We start from the raw sequence: 16,881 nt of genomic DNA, 5'->3' as shown, positions 1-16,881 counted from the left end.
TCTTTGAACCATCCTCCTCTCAGTCACTAAAAACCACATCTTTGACCCATCCAGGACCTCTACACCAGGCGGTGTCAGAAGAAGGCTCTAAAAATTGTCAAAGGCCCCAGCCACCCCAGTCATAGACTGTTCTCTCTACTACCGCATGGCAAGCGGTACCGGAGTGCCAAGTCCAGGACAAAAAGGCTTCTCAACAGTTGTTATCCCCAAGCCATAAGACTCCTGAACAGGTAATCAAAGGGCTACCCAGATTATTTGCACTGTGCCCCCCCCCCCCACAACCCCTCTTTTACGCTGCTGCTACTCTCTGTTTATCATATATGCATAGTCAGTTTAACTATACATTCATGTACATACTACCTCAATTGGCCTGACCAACCAGTGCCCCTGCACATTGGCTAACCGGGATATCTGAATTGTGTCCCGCCACCCACCACCCGCCAACCCCTTCTTTTACACTACTGCTACTTTCTGTGCATCATATATGCAGTATCACTTTAACCATATCTACATGTACATACTACCTCAATCTGCCTGACTAACCGGTGTCTGTATGTAGCCTCGCTACTGTATATAGCCTGTCTTTTTACTGTTGTTTTATTTCTTTACCTACCTATTCACCTAATGCCTTTTTTGCACTATTGGTTAGCGCCTGTAAGTAAGCATTTCACTGCAAGGTCTACACCTGTTGTATTTGGCGCACGTGACAAATACACTTTGATTTGATCCACATCTTTAACTCTCCTCCTCTCAGTCACTAAAAACCACATCTTTGAACCCTCCTGCGCTCAGTCACTAAAAACCACATATTTAACCCTCCTCCTCTCAGTCACTAAGTTCCCGTACTCATACTCTCACTCGAGCAGTCTCTTTCTCACAATTTCCCTCACACACAAATGGTCATTCATAGATCCCCCACTTGCTTGCTCTCACTCATGCACCCTATTACATGTCAAGACTGATGTCATGGGGGTAAACAGGATTACCGGTATGTTCAGTGCTGTTTGCTATTCCCACATTTCCAAAAATCCTCCAAACAGGTTCTCTGGAAAAACGTGGGAACTTTAGCAAAGCTTCTGGGAATTTTGCAAACCTACTTTGTGTGCAAAATTTGAAATGCATCTAAAAGACACTCCGCATGTACACCTCCCTAATATTGTTTTGCACACCCTTTTGCCCTCAGAACAGCCTCAATTCGTCGGAGCATGGACTGAACAAGGTGTTTGTCATGCCCATTCACCCTCTGAATGGCGCACACACACACACACACACACACACACAAATGCATGTCTTGATTGTCCCAAGGCTTAAAAATCCATCTCTACACTGATTGAAGTGGATTAAACAAGTGATATCAATAAGGGAGCATAGCTTTCACCTGAATTCACCTGGCCAGTCTATGTCATGTAAAGAGCAGGTGTTGCTAATGCTTTGTACACTCAGTGTTTAATGCCCTAATAGGTCCATTTTGTCCATATTATCAAAATAGTTCACTAATTGGGCATGCTAAATGCCAACAAATAATACTTTTTTTTCTTCTTTTTTTTTTTACATTGAAGGTACTACATAAATGTACCAACTCGGTGCCTTTGTGGTTTGAGTGTCCGCCTGAGATTGGAAGGTTGGGAGTTTGAAACCCGGCAAAGTCATACCAAATACTAAAAATGGGAGCCTATGAGTCTCTGTTTGGCACTAAGCATTAAAGAGGTGGATTAGGGGCAAGGACCTGCAACAGACTAGCATCCCGTCCAGAGGGTGTACTTCTACGTCACGCTGCCTCACGCTACAGAAACAGGAGATAGGCTCCTGCTCCTAAGAGCCGTTCCGGCTCTTGAAATGCTACTTACTTTACAACCTGAACTTGGCCAATAATTTTCAATTGCAAAACATTACGTTAAAAAAAAGATACAGATGCTTACTAAATCTATTCCTAAACTGAAAATAATAAACAAAATAGCAATAACCTATTGGGCAATGGGCATACTCAAACAACTGTTTGTATCTACAGTATTTTACCAGACTGACGTCACAATCCAGGGCCAAACCTTATGACAAACAATGTACTGTGTTCTAACTGGATTTGTAACTAGTACATTTCATCAGGTATTTTAGATTTAGTTTTAGTCCACTTTTAGTAATTTCATCCCTCTTAATTTTAGTTCTTATCAGTCGACTAAACCTCGACTATTTTAATCTAGTTTTAGTCACAGTCATTTTAGTCACTTTTTTTCATGAGATTATTCAGATTTACCTTTAACTTATATGGTGTAAATTAAGATAGCCATCTTCAACGAGGCCTACCTTCCCCTCATATGGCTGACGCATTGCTATTGGCAGATTGTAGCAGTGGCAGTTTGTAACCAATGCTAGCAATGATTTATCATACATGGTGCAATAGGAAAGTATTCAGACCCCTTCCCTTTTCCACATTGTTACGTTATAGTCTTATTCTAAAATGGATACACATTTTAATCAAACTGCACACAATACCCCATTATGACAAAGCCAAAACCAGTTTTTAGAAATGTTTGCCATTTTATATACATTGCTCAAAAAAATAGAGGGAACACTAAAATAACACATCCTAGATCTGAATGAATGAAATACTCTTATTAAATACTTTTTTCTTTACATAGTTGAATGTGCTGACAACAAAATCACAAAAAAATAATCAATGGAAATCCAATTTATCAACCCATGGAGGTCTGGATTTGGAGTCACACACAAAATTAAAGTGGAAAACCACACTACAGGCTGATCCAACTTTGATGTAATGTCCTTAAAACAAGTCAAAATGAGGCTCGGTATGACCTCCCTACAACGCCTGGGCATGCTCCTGATGAGGTGGCGGATGGTCTCCTGAAGGATCTCCTCCCAGACCTGGACTAAAGCATCCGCCAACTCCTGGACAGTCTGTGGTGCAACGTGGCGTTGGTGGATGGAGCGAGACATGATGTCCCAGATGTGCTCAATTGGATTCAGGTCTGGGGAACGGGCGGGCCAGTCCATAGCATCAATGCCTTCCTCTTGCAGGAACTGCTGACACACTCCAGCCACATGAGGTCTAGCATTGTCTTGCATTAGGAGGAACCCAGGGCCAACCGCACCAGCATATGGTCTCACAAGGGGTCTGAGGATCTCATCTCGGGTACCTAATGGCAGTCAGGCTACCTCTGGCGAGCACATGGAGGGCTGTGCGGCCCCCCAAAGAAATGCCACCCCACACCATGACTGACCCACCGCCAAACCGGTCATGCTGGAGGATGTTGCAGGCAGCAGAACGTTCTCCACGGTGTCTCCAGACTCTGTCACATGTGCTCAGTGTGAACCTGCTTTCATCTGTGAAGAGCACAGGGCGCCAGTGGCGAATTTGCCAATCTTGGTGTTCTCTGGCAAATGCCAAACGTCCTGCACGGTGTTGGGCTGTAAGCACAACCCCCACCTGTGGACGTCGGGCCCTCATACCACCCTCGTGGAGTCTGTTTCTGACCGTTTGAGCAGACACATGCACATTTGTGGCCTGCTGGAGGTCATTTTGCAGGGCTCTGGCAGTGCTCCTCCTGCTCCTCCTTGCACAAAGGCGGAGGTAGCGGTCCTGCTGCTGGGTTGTTGCCCTCCTATGGCCTCCTCCACGTCTCCTGATGTACTGGCCTGTCTCCTGGTAGCGCCTCCATGCTCTGGACACTACGCTGACACACAGCAAACCTTCTTGCCACAGCTCGCATTGATGTGCCATCCTGGATGAGCTGCACTACCTGAGCCACTTGTGTGGGTTGTAGACTCCGTCTCATGCTACCACTAGAGTGAAAGCACCGCCAGCATTCAAAAGTGACCAAAACATCAGCCAGGAAGCATAGGAACTGAGAAGTGGTCTGTGGTGGTCACCACCTGCAGAACCACTCCTTTATTGGGGGTGTCTTGCTAATTGCCTATAATTTCCACCTGTTGTCTATTCCATTTGCACAACAGCATGTGAAATTTATTGTCAATCAGTGTTGCTTCCTAAGTGGACAGTTTGATTTCACAGAAGTGTGATTGACTTGGCGTTACATTGTGTTGTTTAACCTCTATGGGCTAGGTGGGACGCTTGCGTCCCACCTACGTAACAGCCACTGGCAGCCTGTGGCGCGATTTTCAAAACGTTAAAAATCCTATTACTTCAATTTCCCAAACATATGACTATTTTACAGCTATTTAAAGACAAGACTCTCGTTAATCTAACCACACTGTCCGATTTCAAAAAGGCTTTACAACGAAAGCAAAACATTAGATTATGTCAGCAGAGTACCAAGCCAGAAATAATCAGACACCCATTTTTCAAGCCAGCATATAATGTCACCAAAACCCAGAAGACAGCTAAATGCAGCACTCACCTTTGATGATCTTCATCAGATGACAACCCTAGGACATTATGTTATACAATACATGCATGTTTTGTTCAATCAAGTTCATATTTATATCAAAAACCAGCTTTTTACATTAGCATGTGACGTTCAGAACTAGCATACCCTCCGCAAACTTCCGGGGAATTCGCTAACATTTTACTAAATTACTCACGATAAACGTTCACAAAAAGCATAACAATTATTTTAAGAATTATAGATACAGACCTCCTCTATGCACTCGATATGTCCTTTTTGGTGAAAGCACATTTTGCAATATTCTAAGTACATAGCCCAGGCATCACGGGCTCGCTATTTAGACACCCGGCAAGTTTAGCACTCACCATAATCATATTTACTATTATAAAAGTTTGATTACCTTTTGTTGCCTTCGTCAGAATGCACACCCAGGACTGCTACTTCAATAACAAATGTTGGTTTGGTCCAAAATAATCCATCGTTATATCCGAATAGCGGCGTTTTGTTCGTGCGTTCCAGACACTATCCGAAATAGTAAAGAAGTGTCGCGCGCATGGCGCAATTCGTGACAATAAAATTCTAAATATTCCATTACCGTACTTCGAAGCATGTCAACCGCTGTTTAAAATCAATTTTTACGACATTTTTCTCGTAGAAAAGCGATAATATTCCGACAGGGAATCTCCTTTTCGGCAAACAGAGGAAAAAAATCACAAAGGCGGGGGCGGTCGGGTCACGCGCCTAAGCCCAGTGTCCCTTGATCGGCCACTTGAGAAAGGCGATAATGTGTTTCAGCCTGGGGCTGGAATGACGACATTCTGTTTTTTCCCGGGCTCTGAGCGCCTATGGACGACGTGGGAAGTGTCACGTTAGAGCAGAGATCCTTAGTAAATGATAGAGATGGAAAAGAAGTTCAAGAAATGGTCAGACAGGCCACTTCCTGTAAAGGAATCTCTCAGGTTTTGACCTGCCATTTGAGTTCTGTTATACTCACAGACACCATTCAAACAGTTTTAGAAAATTTAGGGTGTTTTCTATCCATATGTAATAAGTATATGCATATTCTAGTTACTGGGTAGGAGTGGTAACCAGATTAAATCGGGTATGTTTTTTTATCCAGCCGTGTCAATACTGCCCCCTAGCCCTAACAGGTTAAGTGTTCCCTTTATTTTTTTGAGCAGTGTATTAGCAAGAATTTAAGCTTTCAGCCGATGTAAGACACTGCTATGTACCAACATTTGCTGTTACTCTAAAATCTGCTATCTTGATATAACGCGCTGCATGATTTACAACTGTCCCGTTGACGGAACGCCGATCCTTTTAAAGTGACTATGCATATATGGTAAACAGAGAGTAGCAGCAGTATAAAGAGGGGTTGGGGATGGGACACAACGCAAATAGTCTGGGTAGCCATTTGATTACCGGTTCAGGAGTCTTATGGCTTGGTGGTAAAAGCTGTTGAGAAGGCTTTTGGTCCTAGACTTGGCACTCCGGTACCGCTTGCCATGCGGTAGCAGAGAGAACAGTATGACTGGGGTGGGGTCTTTGAACATTTTTAGGGCCTTCCTCTGACACCGCCTGGTGTAGAGGTCCTGAATGGCAGGCAGCTTATCCCCAGTGATGTACTGGGCCGTACATGCTACCCTCTGTAGTGCCTTACGGTCGGAGGCCGAGCAGTTGCCGTACCAGGCAGTGATGCAACCAGTCAGGATGCTCTCGATGTTGCAGCTGTAGAACCTTTTGAGGATCTCAGGACCCATGCCAAATCTTTTTAGTTTCCTGAGGCGGGAATAGGCTTTGTCGTGCCCTCTTTACGACTATCTAGTTTGTTGGTGATGTGGACACTACAGCCCCGTCAATGAGAATGGGGGCCTGCTCGGTCCTCCTTTTCCTGTAGTCGACAATAATCTCCTTAGTCTTGGTCACGTTGAGGGATAGGTTGTTATTCTGGCACCACCCGGCCAAGTCTCTGACCTCCTCCCTATAGGCTGTCCATTCGTTGTCGATGATCAGGCCTACCACTGATGTGTCGTCTGAAAACGTAATGATGGTGTTGGAGTCGTACCTGGCTACGCAGTCGTGGGTGAACAGGGAGTACAGGAGGGGACTGAGCACGCACCCCTGAGGAGCTCCAGTGTTGAGGATCAGCGTGGCAGATGTGTTGCTAACTACCCTCTACCACCTGGGGGCGGCACATCAGGAAGTGCAGGATCCAGTTGCAAAGGGAGGCGTTTAGTCCCATGATCCTTAGCTTAGTGATGAGCTTTGAGGGCACTATGGTGTTGAATGCTGATCTGTAGTCAATGAATAGCATTCTCACGTAGGTGTTCCTTTTGTCCCGGTGGGAAAGTGCCGTATGGAGTGCAATAGAGATTGCAATATCTGTGGATCTGTTTGGGCGGTACGCAAATTGGAGTAGGTCTAGAGTTTCTGGGATAATGGTGTTGATGTGAGCCATTACCAGCCTTTCAAAGCACTTCATGGCTACGGACGTGAGTGCTACGGGTTTGTAGTCATTTAAGCAGAACATATTGATGCAGTAATAGCTAAGATGGGGAGAAGTTTGTCTACAATTAAGTGATGCTCTGCCTTCTTAACACTATCAACAAGGCAGGTCCTACAGGCCCTAGTTTTGTCGCACCTTGACTACTTTTCAGTCGTGTGGTCAGGTGCCACAAAAAAGGCCTTAGGAAAATAGAAATTGGCTCAGAACAAGACAGCACGGCTGGCCGTTGGATGTACACAGAGAGCTAATATTAATAATATGCATGTCAATCTCTCCTGGCTGAAAGTGGAGGAGAGATTGACGTCATCACTACTTTTATTTATGAGAGGTATTGACATGTTTGACATGCACCGAGCTGTCTGTCTAAACTACTGGCACACAGCTCGGAGACCCATTAACACCCCACAAGAAATGCCACCAGAGGTCTCTTCACAGTCCAGAACAGACTATGGGAGGTGCACAGTACTACATAGAGCCATGACTACATGGAACTCTATTCCACATCAAGTAACTGACACAAGCAGTAAAATTAGATTTAAAAAAACAGATTAAAAAACACCTTATGGAACAGCGGGGACTGAAGCAACACACACAATACATACACATGGATTTATTACTGTAGATATGTGGTCGTGGTGGAGTACGGGCCTGAGGGCACACAGTGTGTTGTGAAATCTGTGAATGTATTGTAATGATTTTAAAATGGTATAAACTGCCTTAATTTTGCTGGACCCTAGGAAGAGGGCAATAGCTAATGGGGATCCATAATAAATACAAGTGTTTGTCTGGGTGAGCGTGGCTAACATAATCATTGTCAACCATGAAAATGAAGCCTTGAGCACTTATTGGGAGCACAAATCAGTATGCGGAAATGGGTCTGCTCTATCACATATAAATAAAACTACAAGACCTTGACTTGACTGGGAATATCCCATCTAGCATTTCTATTTATAGCTTTCAATTGGAGATTTTGGACACTACAGTATGATCCTTACCTCTGCTCTCTTCAGCATCTCCCACTTGTTCAGGATCTTCATGGCGTACACGCGTTCTGTGTTCTTCATCTTCACCACCGCAACCTAGAGACGGGGAGAGAAATTAAAATTAAAATGCAGCCTAATTAAGAGAGCTGAGAATTGCCGGTTCTTCCTTATTGATGTTTCCTGCACTTTACTACTGGCCTAGTTACTGTAAACTAGGAGTCTCCCCCAGGACCCACTACTTTCTAAGATAGTGGGTGCATTCCAAATGGCACCATATTAGCTATATTGGGCCCTGGTCAAGAGAAATGCACTATTTATTTTTTATGTATTTCACAGACTTCCCTAGTTAAATAACAAATTCTTATTTAGAATGACGGCCTACCCCGGCCAAACCCTCCCCTAACCCGGATGACGCTGGGCCAATTGTGCGCCGCCCTATGGGACTCCCGATCACGGCCAGTTGTGATACAGCCCGGGATGGAACCAGGGTCTGTAGTGACGCCTCTAGCACTGAGATGCAGTACCTGAGACTGCTGCGCCACTCGGGAGCCCTAGGGAATAGGGTGCCATTTGGGTGGCAGCCAGTGTTTTGATTAGAGGTCGACCGATTAATTAGGGCTGATGTCAGGTTTTCATTACAATCGGAAATCGGTATTTCTGGACACTGAATGTGGCCTATATGTGTTTCCCTTAACATTGTACATACGGCCTTTTTGCCCTCTCACTAAGCTCTGTCCCGCCGTCTAAAATATTTTGGCTTAAACATTTTGGATTTTGATGTGAGGGCCTATTTTGATTATTTTCCAGATGGGGCGCAATTAGGCCCTAAAATCAAAAATGTTGAAGCCAAAATATTTTAGACAGGGGTGGGACAGAGCTTAGTGGGAGGGCAAAAAGCCATATGTACAATGTTAGGGGAAACACTGTAGTATGCTGGCTTGTGGAGATTCTGGTCCGTAAAATAGTTCTGGCCCTAGACATATGTATGAGAGCTGTTAATGAGCTATGATTAAAAAGACATAAAAGCTTTTTACCTCTACAGAATTGGTGTCCCTAAACCAGGACAGTTGTTGCTCAATATACAATAATGTGACTAGAATGACGTTGTAAACAGCCAACTTTTTTAATCTAACTGCATTGTCCAATTTTCAGTAGCTATTACAGCCAAAATATACCATGCAATTGTTTGAGGATAGTGCAGAACAAAACACTTATCACGGCAAATGGTGAAAAACATTCACCTCTGAAAGTAAACAATGTACTTACATTCAGTAATCTTGCACTTGTCATCCTAAGGGTCCCAGAGATAAAATGTAGCATAATTTTGTTTGATAAAATCAATTTTTATATTTTCGAACTGGGTTCTACAGTTAGACCCCACTGCTGTTTCTGGCTCCACACCCACCCCGCCCGGCCATCCAGATGTGTGAAGGTTAGTGTTTTATTCTGTAGGGAAGCTAATAATCCATCATGTATGACATTCCTGGGAGTGTGTAAACTTAAATGTTGTATTACCATGTCATTTTTGTATGTGCTCTATAGTTATGTACTTAAAAATGTATAAATTGACCACGTCGGCACATTTGGGACTCGTGGCAGTCTAACTTTGCACATACACTGCTGCCATCTTGTGGACAACATCTAAATTACACCTAGAATCCCTGCCTCAATGTACGCCTCTCTCTTAAATTTCAAAAATGGAAAAAAAAACAGCCTGTTTTTTGGTTTGTATTATCTTTTACGTTATATTCTCCGACAATTTCACATTTCCACAAACTTCAAAGTGTTTCCTTTCAAATGGTATCAAGAAAATGCATATCCTTGCTTCAGGTCCTGAGCTACAGGCAGTTAGATTTGGGTATGTCATTTTAGGCGGAAATTGGAGAAAATGGATTTATTAAGATGCAAATTCAAAACCGTACACAAGCACTTACCGGCCAAATACATCTAAACCAACAGTTATGGTGCTTCAGATACATCTGGGGACAGGGGTTAGATACTTACAGTTGAAGTTGGAAGTTTACATATACTTAGGTTGGAATCATTAAAACTCGTTTTTCCAACTACTCCACAAATTTCTTGTTCACTTCTTTGTGTTAGGGGGCGGTATTTTGACGTCCGGATGAAAAGCGTGCCCAAAGTAAACTGCCTGCTACTCAGGCCCAGAAGCTAGGATATGCATATAATTAGTAGATTTGGATAGAACACACTAACGTTTCTAAAACTGTTAAAATAATGTCTGAGTATAACAGAACTGAAATGGCAGGCGAAACCCCGAGGACAAACCATCCCCACCCAACAAAGATGGTACTTTTTGGAGAAATGTCCTCTGGTCTGATGAAACAAAAATACAACTGTTTGGCCATAATGACCATCGTTATGTTTGGAGGAAAAAGGGGGGGGGGCTTGCAAGCCGAAGAACACCATCCAAACCGTGAAGCATGGGGGGGGCAGCATCATGTTGTGGGGGTGCTTTGCTGCAGGAGGGCCTGGTGCACTTCACAAAATAGATGGCATCATGAGGGAGGAAAATTATGTGGATATATTGAAGCAGCATCAAGACATCAGTCAGGAAGGTAAAGCTTGGTCGCAAATGGGTCTTCCAAATGGACAATGACCCCAAGCATACTTCCAAAGTTGCGGCAAAATTGCTTAAGGACAACAAAGTCAAGGTATTGGAGTGGCCATCACAAAGCCCTGACCTCAATTTAGGCTTGTTTGCAGTTGCTTGGCCATGGAAACCCATTGCATGAAGCTCCCGAAGAACAGTTACTGCGCTGATGAAGCTTCCAGAGGCAGTTTGGAACTCGGTAGTGAGTGTTGAAACTGACAGACGATTTTTACACGCTACGCGCTTCAGCACTCGGCGGTCCCGTTCTGTGAGCATGTGTGGACCACCACATTGTGGCTGAGCCGTTGTTGCTCCTAGACGTTTCCACTTCACAATAACAGCACTTACAGTTGACAGGGGCATCACTAGCAGGGCAGAAATTTGAGACTGACTTGTTGGAAAGATGGTATCCTATGACGGTGCCACGTTGGAAGTCACTGAGCTCTTCAGAAAGGCTCTTCTACTGCCAATGTTTGTCTACGGAGATTACATGGCTGTGTGCTCGATTTTATACACCTGTCAGCAACGGAAGTGGCTGAAACAGCCGAATCTAATAATTTGAAGGGGTGTCCATATACTTTTATATATATAATGTAGCTAACTTTTTGAATCATACGCTACTAAGGTTGAATGGCGGGAACCCGGTTAGCGAGATTTACCCCTCAAAACCAGTCACTTTTCTAAGGATAAATAACTGCGAGAAACCAGTAAATTATAATAAATTATTTATATGAACAGCATAAAGTGCATGAAGTGATGAAGCAAATGCAGGCCTACCTGTCACAAGAAAGTTACCATGATTTGATACTGTAGGTCTACACACTGAGACGGTCTGTCCCCACCATGAGCATGAAGTGATGTCTAAATCGGCATATCTATTGCCCTCTGCATGATGAATCATCAATGCTCATGGTGGGGACAGACCGTCTCAGTGTGTAGACCTACAGTATCATCTCATCATGGTAACTTTCTTGTGACAGGTAGGCCTGCATTTGCTGCAGCATTGCCTATTCTACAGTAATGTAAAGACCGGATGCGCGTCTAATTTACACATCTCCACCTGGCTTTCAGGGTCACCTTATATATATTTTTTTATTTTTAATGGCAGCTGCAGAGTTTTATACAGCTTATCAATCGAATATCATTGCTATAAATCATTGCACGGCACTCTCTCGCAGTCTCTCTCTCTAGCATCAAAAATACAGTGCATTCGGAAAGTATTCAGACCCCTCGACTTTTTCCACATTTCGTTACGTTATTCTAAAATTGATCAAAGTACTTTTTTTCTTAACCTCTGTGGCATATTTATATCAAAAACCAGCTTTTTACATTAGCATGTGACTAGCATGTGACTAGCATTCCGACCGAACACTGCCGGTGAATTTACTAAATTACTCACGATAAACGTTCACAAAAAGCATAACAATTATTTTAAGAATTATAGATACAGAACTCCTCTATGCACTCGATATGTCAGATTTTAAAATAGCTTTTCGGTGAAAGCACATTATGCAATATTCTAAGTAGACAGCCCGGCATCACAGGGCTAGCTATTTAGACACCCAGCAAGTTTAGCACTCACCAAAGTCAGATTTACTATAAGAAAAATGATATTACCTTTGCTGTTCTTCGTCAGAATGCACTCCCAGGACTTCTACTTCAATAACAAATGTTGGTTTGGTCCCAAATAATCCATTGTTATATCCAAATAGCGGTGTTTTGTTCGTGCGTTCAAGACACTACCCGAAAGGGTAAATAAGGGTGACGAGCATGGCGCATTTCGTGACAAAAAGAAATCTAAATATTCCATTACCGTACTTCGAAGCATGTCAACCGCTGTTTAAAATTTATTTTTTATGCCATTTTTCTCGTAAAAAAGCGATACTATTCCGACCGGGAAATCGTTTTTTATTACAAAGAGAGTGAAAGTAAAAGCATGCTATCCCCTCATGCACGAGCCTCAGTCTAATGGCCCTCTGATAGAGCACTTGCCAAACGCGCTAATGTGTTTCAGCCTGGGGATGGAATTACATCATTCAGCTTTTTCCCGCCTTCTGAGAGCCCATGGGAGCCGTAGGAAGTGTCACGTCATGCCAGAGATCCCCTGTATTTGTTAGAGATGATCAAGGAGGGCAAGAAATGGTCAGACAGGCCACTTCCTGCATGGAATCTTCTCAGGTTTTGGCCTGCCAAATGAGTTCTGTTATACTCACAGACACAATTCAAACAGTTTTAGAAACTTTAGGGTGTTTTCTATCCAAAGCCAATAATTATATGCATATTCTAGTTACTGGGCAGGAGTAGTAACCAGATTAAATCAGGTACGTTTTTTTATCCGGCCGTGCAAATACTGCCCCCTAGCCCCAACAGGTTAATCAATATACACATAATACCCCATAATGACAAAGGAATACCAGATTAAGACATTTTGGCAAATTTATAAAAAATATAAAATTGAAATATTACATTTACATGAGTACTCAGACCCTTTACTTAGTACTTTGTTGAAGCACCTTTGGCAGCAGTTGCATCCGAGTCTACTTGGGTATGACGCTACAAGCTTGGCACACCTGTATTTGGGGGGTTTCTCCCATTCTTCTCTGCAGATCCTCTCAAGCTCTGTCAGGTTGGATGCGGAGCGCCACCGCACAGCCATTTTCAAGTCTCTCCAGAGATGTTCGATCGGGTGATGGTCCGGTCTCTGGCTTGGTCACTCAAGGACAGGTTTGACGCTTGGCATTCAGACCAGAGAATCTTGTTTCTCACGATCAGAGTCCTTTAGGTGCTTTCTCCCCCGATTGTCCAGTTTGGCCGGGCAGCCAGCTCTAGGAAGTGTCTTGGTGGTTCTAAATTTCTTTCATTTAAGAATGATGGAGGCCACTGTGTTCTTGGGGACCTTCAATGCTGCAAACAATTTTTGGTACCCTTCCCCAGATCTGTGCCGAGACACAATCCTGTCTCGGAGCTCAACGGACAATTCCTTCGACCTCATGGCTTGACTTGCTCTGACATGCAGTCAACTGTGGAACCTTATATAGACAGGTGGGTGCCTTTCCAAATCATGTCCAATCAATTGAATTTACCACAGGTGGACTCAAATCAAGTTGTAGAAACATCAAGGATGATCAATGAAAAAAGGATGCACATGAGCTCAATTTCGAGTCGCATAGCAAATAAGGTATCTGTTTTTTTTTTAGAATATGCTAACATTTCTAAAACCCTGTTTTCGCTTTGCCATTATGGGGTATTGTGGTTGGAGGATTTTTTTTAATTTAATCAATTTCAGAATATGGCTGTGACGTAACAAAATGTGGAAAAAGTAAATGGGTGTTTGGCAACACAAACACTGGTTGACAGGCGCAAGCAGTGTGGGTGAACTGATTGAAATACATGTACATGTAGAAAGAAAAAAAAAGTTGCGCATGCAAAGTAGCCGGTCTAGTGGGTGTCGGACCAAATCCACTTCAGCATCCATCTGTGTTCTCCTTCCCCCTCTGACTCTATTTTCCCCTTCACTCTTCTTTCCCCTCGCTCTCTGTGATTATCTGGCTTTTGCTCCCTTCTCTTGGTTCCCTTATCCCTCCTCTCATCCCTCGCTCGCTCTGTGATTCTGTTTTTTGCGACCATCTCTAGTTTCCCTTTCCCTCTTCTCATCCCTCGCTCTCTTTGTGATTATCTGTTTTTTGCTCCTGTGTCTTGGTTCCCTTTCCCTATTCTTTCTGCTCTCTTTGTGATTATCTGGGTTTTTCTCCCGTCTCCCGTGTTCCCTTTCCCTCTTCTCATCCCTCGCTCTCTGTGAGGATCTGTGTTTTGCTCCTGTGTCCTGCGTTCCCTTTCACTCTTCACATCCCTCGCTCTCTCTGTGATTATCTGGTTTTTGCGACCGTCTCTTGGTTCCCTTTCCCTCTACTCATCCATCACTCTCTCTGTGATTATCAGGCTTTTGCTCCCGTCTCTTGGTTCCCTTTCCCTCTTCTTTCCCTCTCACTTTTATCACAGTCGTTCTTGCTCTCCCTTGTTTTAAAAGTCATGCAGGGTGAGTTTCAGAGGGAGGAAGGAACAGTCAAGACGGAGTGAGCTTTTTGGCATTAGTCGGAGAGGGACGGTTCTCTGACCGCCATTTCTCCCTGAAAAGGACTTTGTTAAATGTGGTGAGAGAGAGACAGAGAGGGAGACACTATCCATCATAAGTGTTTGGCCTGCATTTCCTGTTTATCTGGAAAGGCATCATGTAACTTACAAGCCCACGGGAAACTGCAGAGGGCGCGAGGTAGGGCAGAGTCGACGGCAACAGCAGCTAACAGGACGTAGAGACTCGCAGCCTTGTTCACATAGAAACACTCACAGTGAGAAAGTGCAAAGTAACAGCGCGCACACACACACACACACACACACACACACGAGTGACCAAGCTATTAAATTAGCGCTTACAACTAGGTCTTATATTTTGAAATCGACAATAACAATGGTTGAATTAATTGTGTTAACTAGCAAAAAGTGACGTGGAGTATTGGTTTCACAAAAAGTATCATAAAGTTTGAACTTTATCAGTGTTACCACCCTCAAGATGGCACCCCTTAAAGCAAACAAACCACATCCTAGCTAGCAGCCAAAGCACTGGACTGAACTTAAATGGCCCTGCCCAGTTTATGTGAAATGGCACATTATCAGTGTGTGCGGGACATTATCTGTTAAGGGAAACACTATTTTGGGCAGTTCCCCCTTGGTTACGGTATTCCTTTCCTGAGGGTTTCCTGGAAGCAGGGCTGTTGTCCGGACCTCCTTGTGCCAAGTGTGTGTGTGTGTTCGGTGTGTGTGTGTGCATTTTAAATAGTACCAAGTAGTAGTCCAAGGACGTCTAGCTGAGACAAGGCATGAACACAAATACAAAAGTCAGCGTCACAAATTAAATAATTAAAATTAGAAAACATTGGTAAAATATTATATTGTCATTTAAAGAATTATAGATTTACATCTCTTGAACGCAATCAACTTGCCAGATTTAAAAATAACCTTACTGGGAAATCACCCTTTGCAATAATCTGAGCACTGCGCCCAGAAAAATACGCGTTGCGATACAGACTAGACGTCATGTTGGGGAGATCGAAAATCGAAAATACTATGTAAATAATCCATTACCTTTGATTCTCTTCATCAGATGTCACTTCCAGGTATCACAGGTCCATAACGAATGTAGTTTTGTTCAAAAAAGCTCATCATTTATGTCCAAAAATCTCCGTCTCGTTAGCACATGATGTAAGCCAGCCGGACTTCTCGTCATGAACGAGGGGAAAAAAATATATTTCCGTTCGTTCAAACATGTCAAACGTTGTATAGCATAAATCATTAGGGCCTTTTTTAACCAGAACATGAATAATATTCAAGGTGGACGAATGCATACTCTTTTATAACGTATTGGAACGAGGGTACCCAACATGAACTCGCGCGCCAGGTGTCTAATGGGACATCATCGTTCCATGGCTCTTGTTCGGTCAGATCTCCCTCCAGAAGACTCAAAACACTTTGTAAAGGCTGGTGACATCTAGTGGAAGCAATAGGAAGTGCCAAAATATTCCTAAGCCCCTGTGTTTTTCAATGGGATAGGTTTAAAGTCAATACAACACATCAGGTATCCACTTCCTGTCAGAAAATGTCTCAGGGTTTTGCCTGCCAAATGAGTTCTGTTATACTCACAGACACCATTCAAACAGTTTTAGAAACTTTAGAGTGTTTTCTATCCATATATAATAAGTATATGCATATTCTAGTTACTGGGTAGGATTAGTAACCAGATTAAATCGGGTACATTTTTTTTATCCAGACGTGCAAATGCTGCCCCCTAGCCCCAACAGGTTAAGAAGCCAAGGTAAGCTGCTAGCTAGCATTAAAATGATCTTATAAAAAACAATCAATGAATCATAATCACTAGTTAAACTAGTAATATCATCAACCATGTGTAGTTATCTAGCCTGTCCTGCGTTACATATAATCGATGCGGTGCGCATTCGCGAAAAAGGACTGGCGTTGCTCCAACGTGTACCTAACCATAAACATCAATGTCTTTCTTAAAATCAATACACAAGTATATATTTTTAAACTTGCATATTAGTTAATATTGCCTGCTAACATGAATTTCTTTTAAATAGGGAAAATGTGTCACCTCTGCAACAGAATCAGAGTATATGCAGCAGTTTGGGCCGCCTGGCTCGTTGCGAACTGTGTGAATACTATTTCTTCCTAACAAAGATAGCCAACTTCGCCAAACGGGGATGATTTAACAAAAGCGCATATGCAAAAAAAGCACAATCGTTGCACGACTCTACCTAACCATAAACATCAAAGCCTTTCTTAAAATCAATACACAGAAGTATATATTTTTAAACCTGCATATTTAGCTAAAAGAAATCCAGGTTAGCAGGC

At 43.2% G+C, this 16,881-nt stretch overlaps 1 protein-coding gene across 11 annotated transcripts in view; it reads right to left on the bottom strand.

The window, feature by feature from the left end:
• The window catches only part of LOC106607646 (serine/threonine-protein kinase MRCK beta), a 145,913-nt gene that overhangs the window by 104,062 nt on the left and 24,970 nt on the right, over positions 1-16,881 (bottom strand). For all 11 annotated transcript variants that reach the window (XR_006770272.1, XR_006770273.1, XR_001329245.2 and 8 more), the window contains one exon: positions 7,863-7,946. Coding sequence is in view for 8 of the 11 variants with exons in the window: in XM_045720721.1 (XP_045576677.1) it covers positions 7,863-7,946 (84 nt within the window). In the remaining 3 variants the exon portion in view is untranslated. The remainder of the gene's footprint in view (positions 1-7,862; positions 7,947-16,881) is intronic.

This window comes from Salmo salar, chromosome ssa06 (genome assembly GCF_905237065.1).
Source record: "Salmo salar chromosome ssa06, Ssal_v3.1, whole genome shotgun sequence".
NCBI lineage: Eukaryota > Metazoa > Chordata > Actinopteri > Salmoniformes > Salmonidae > Salmo > Salmo salar.
This window is presented reverse-complemented; position numbering and strand designations above follow the sequence as displayed.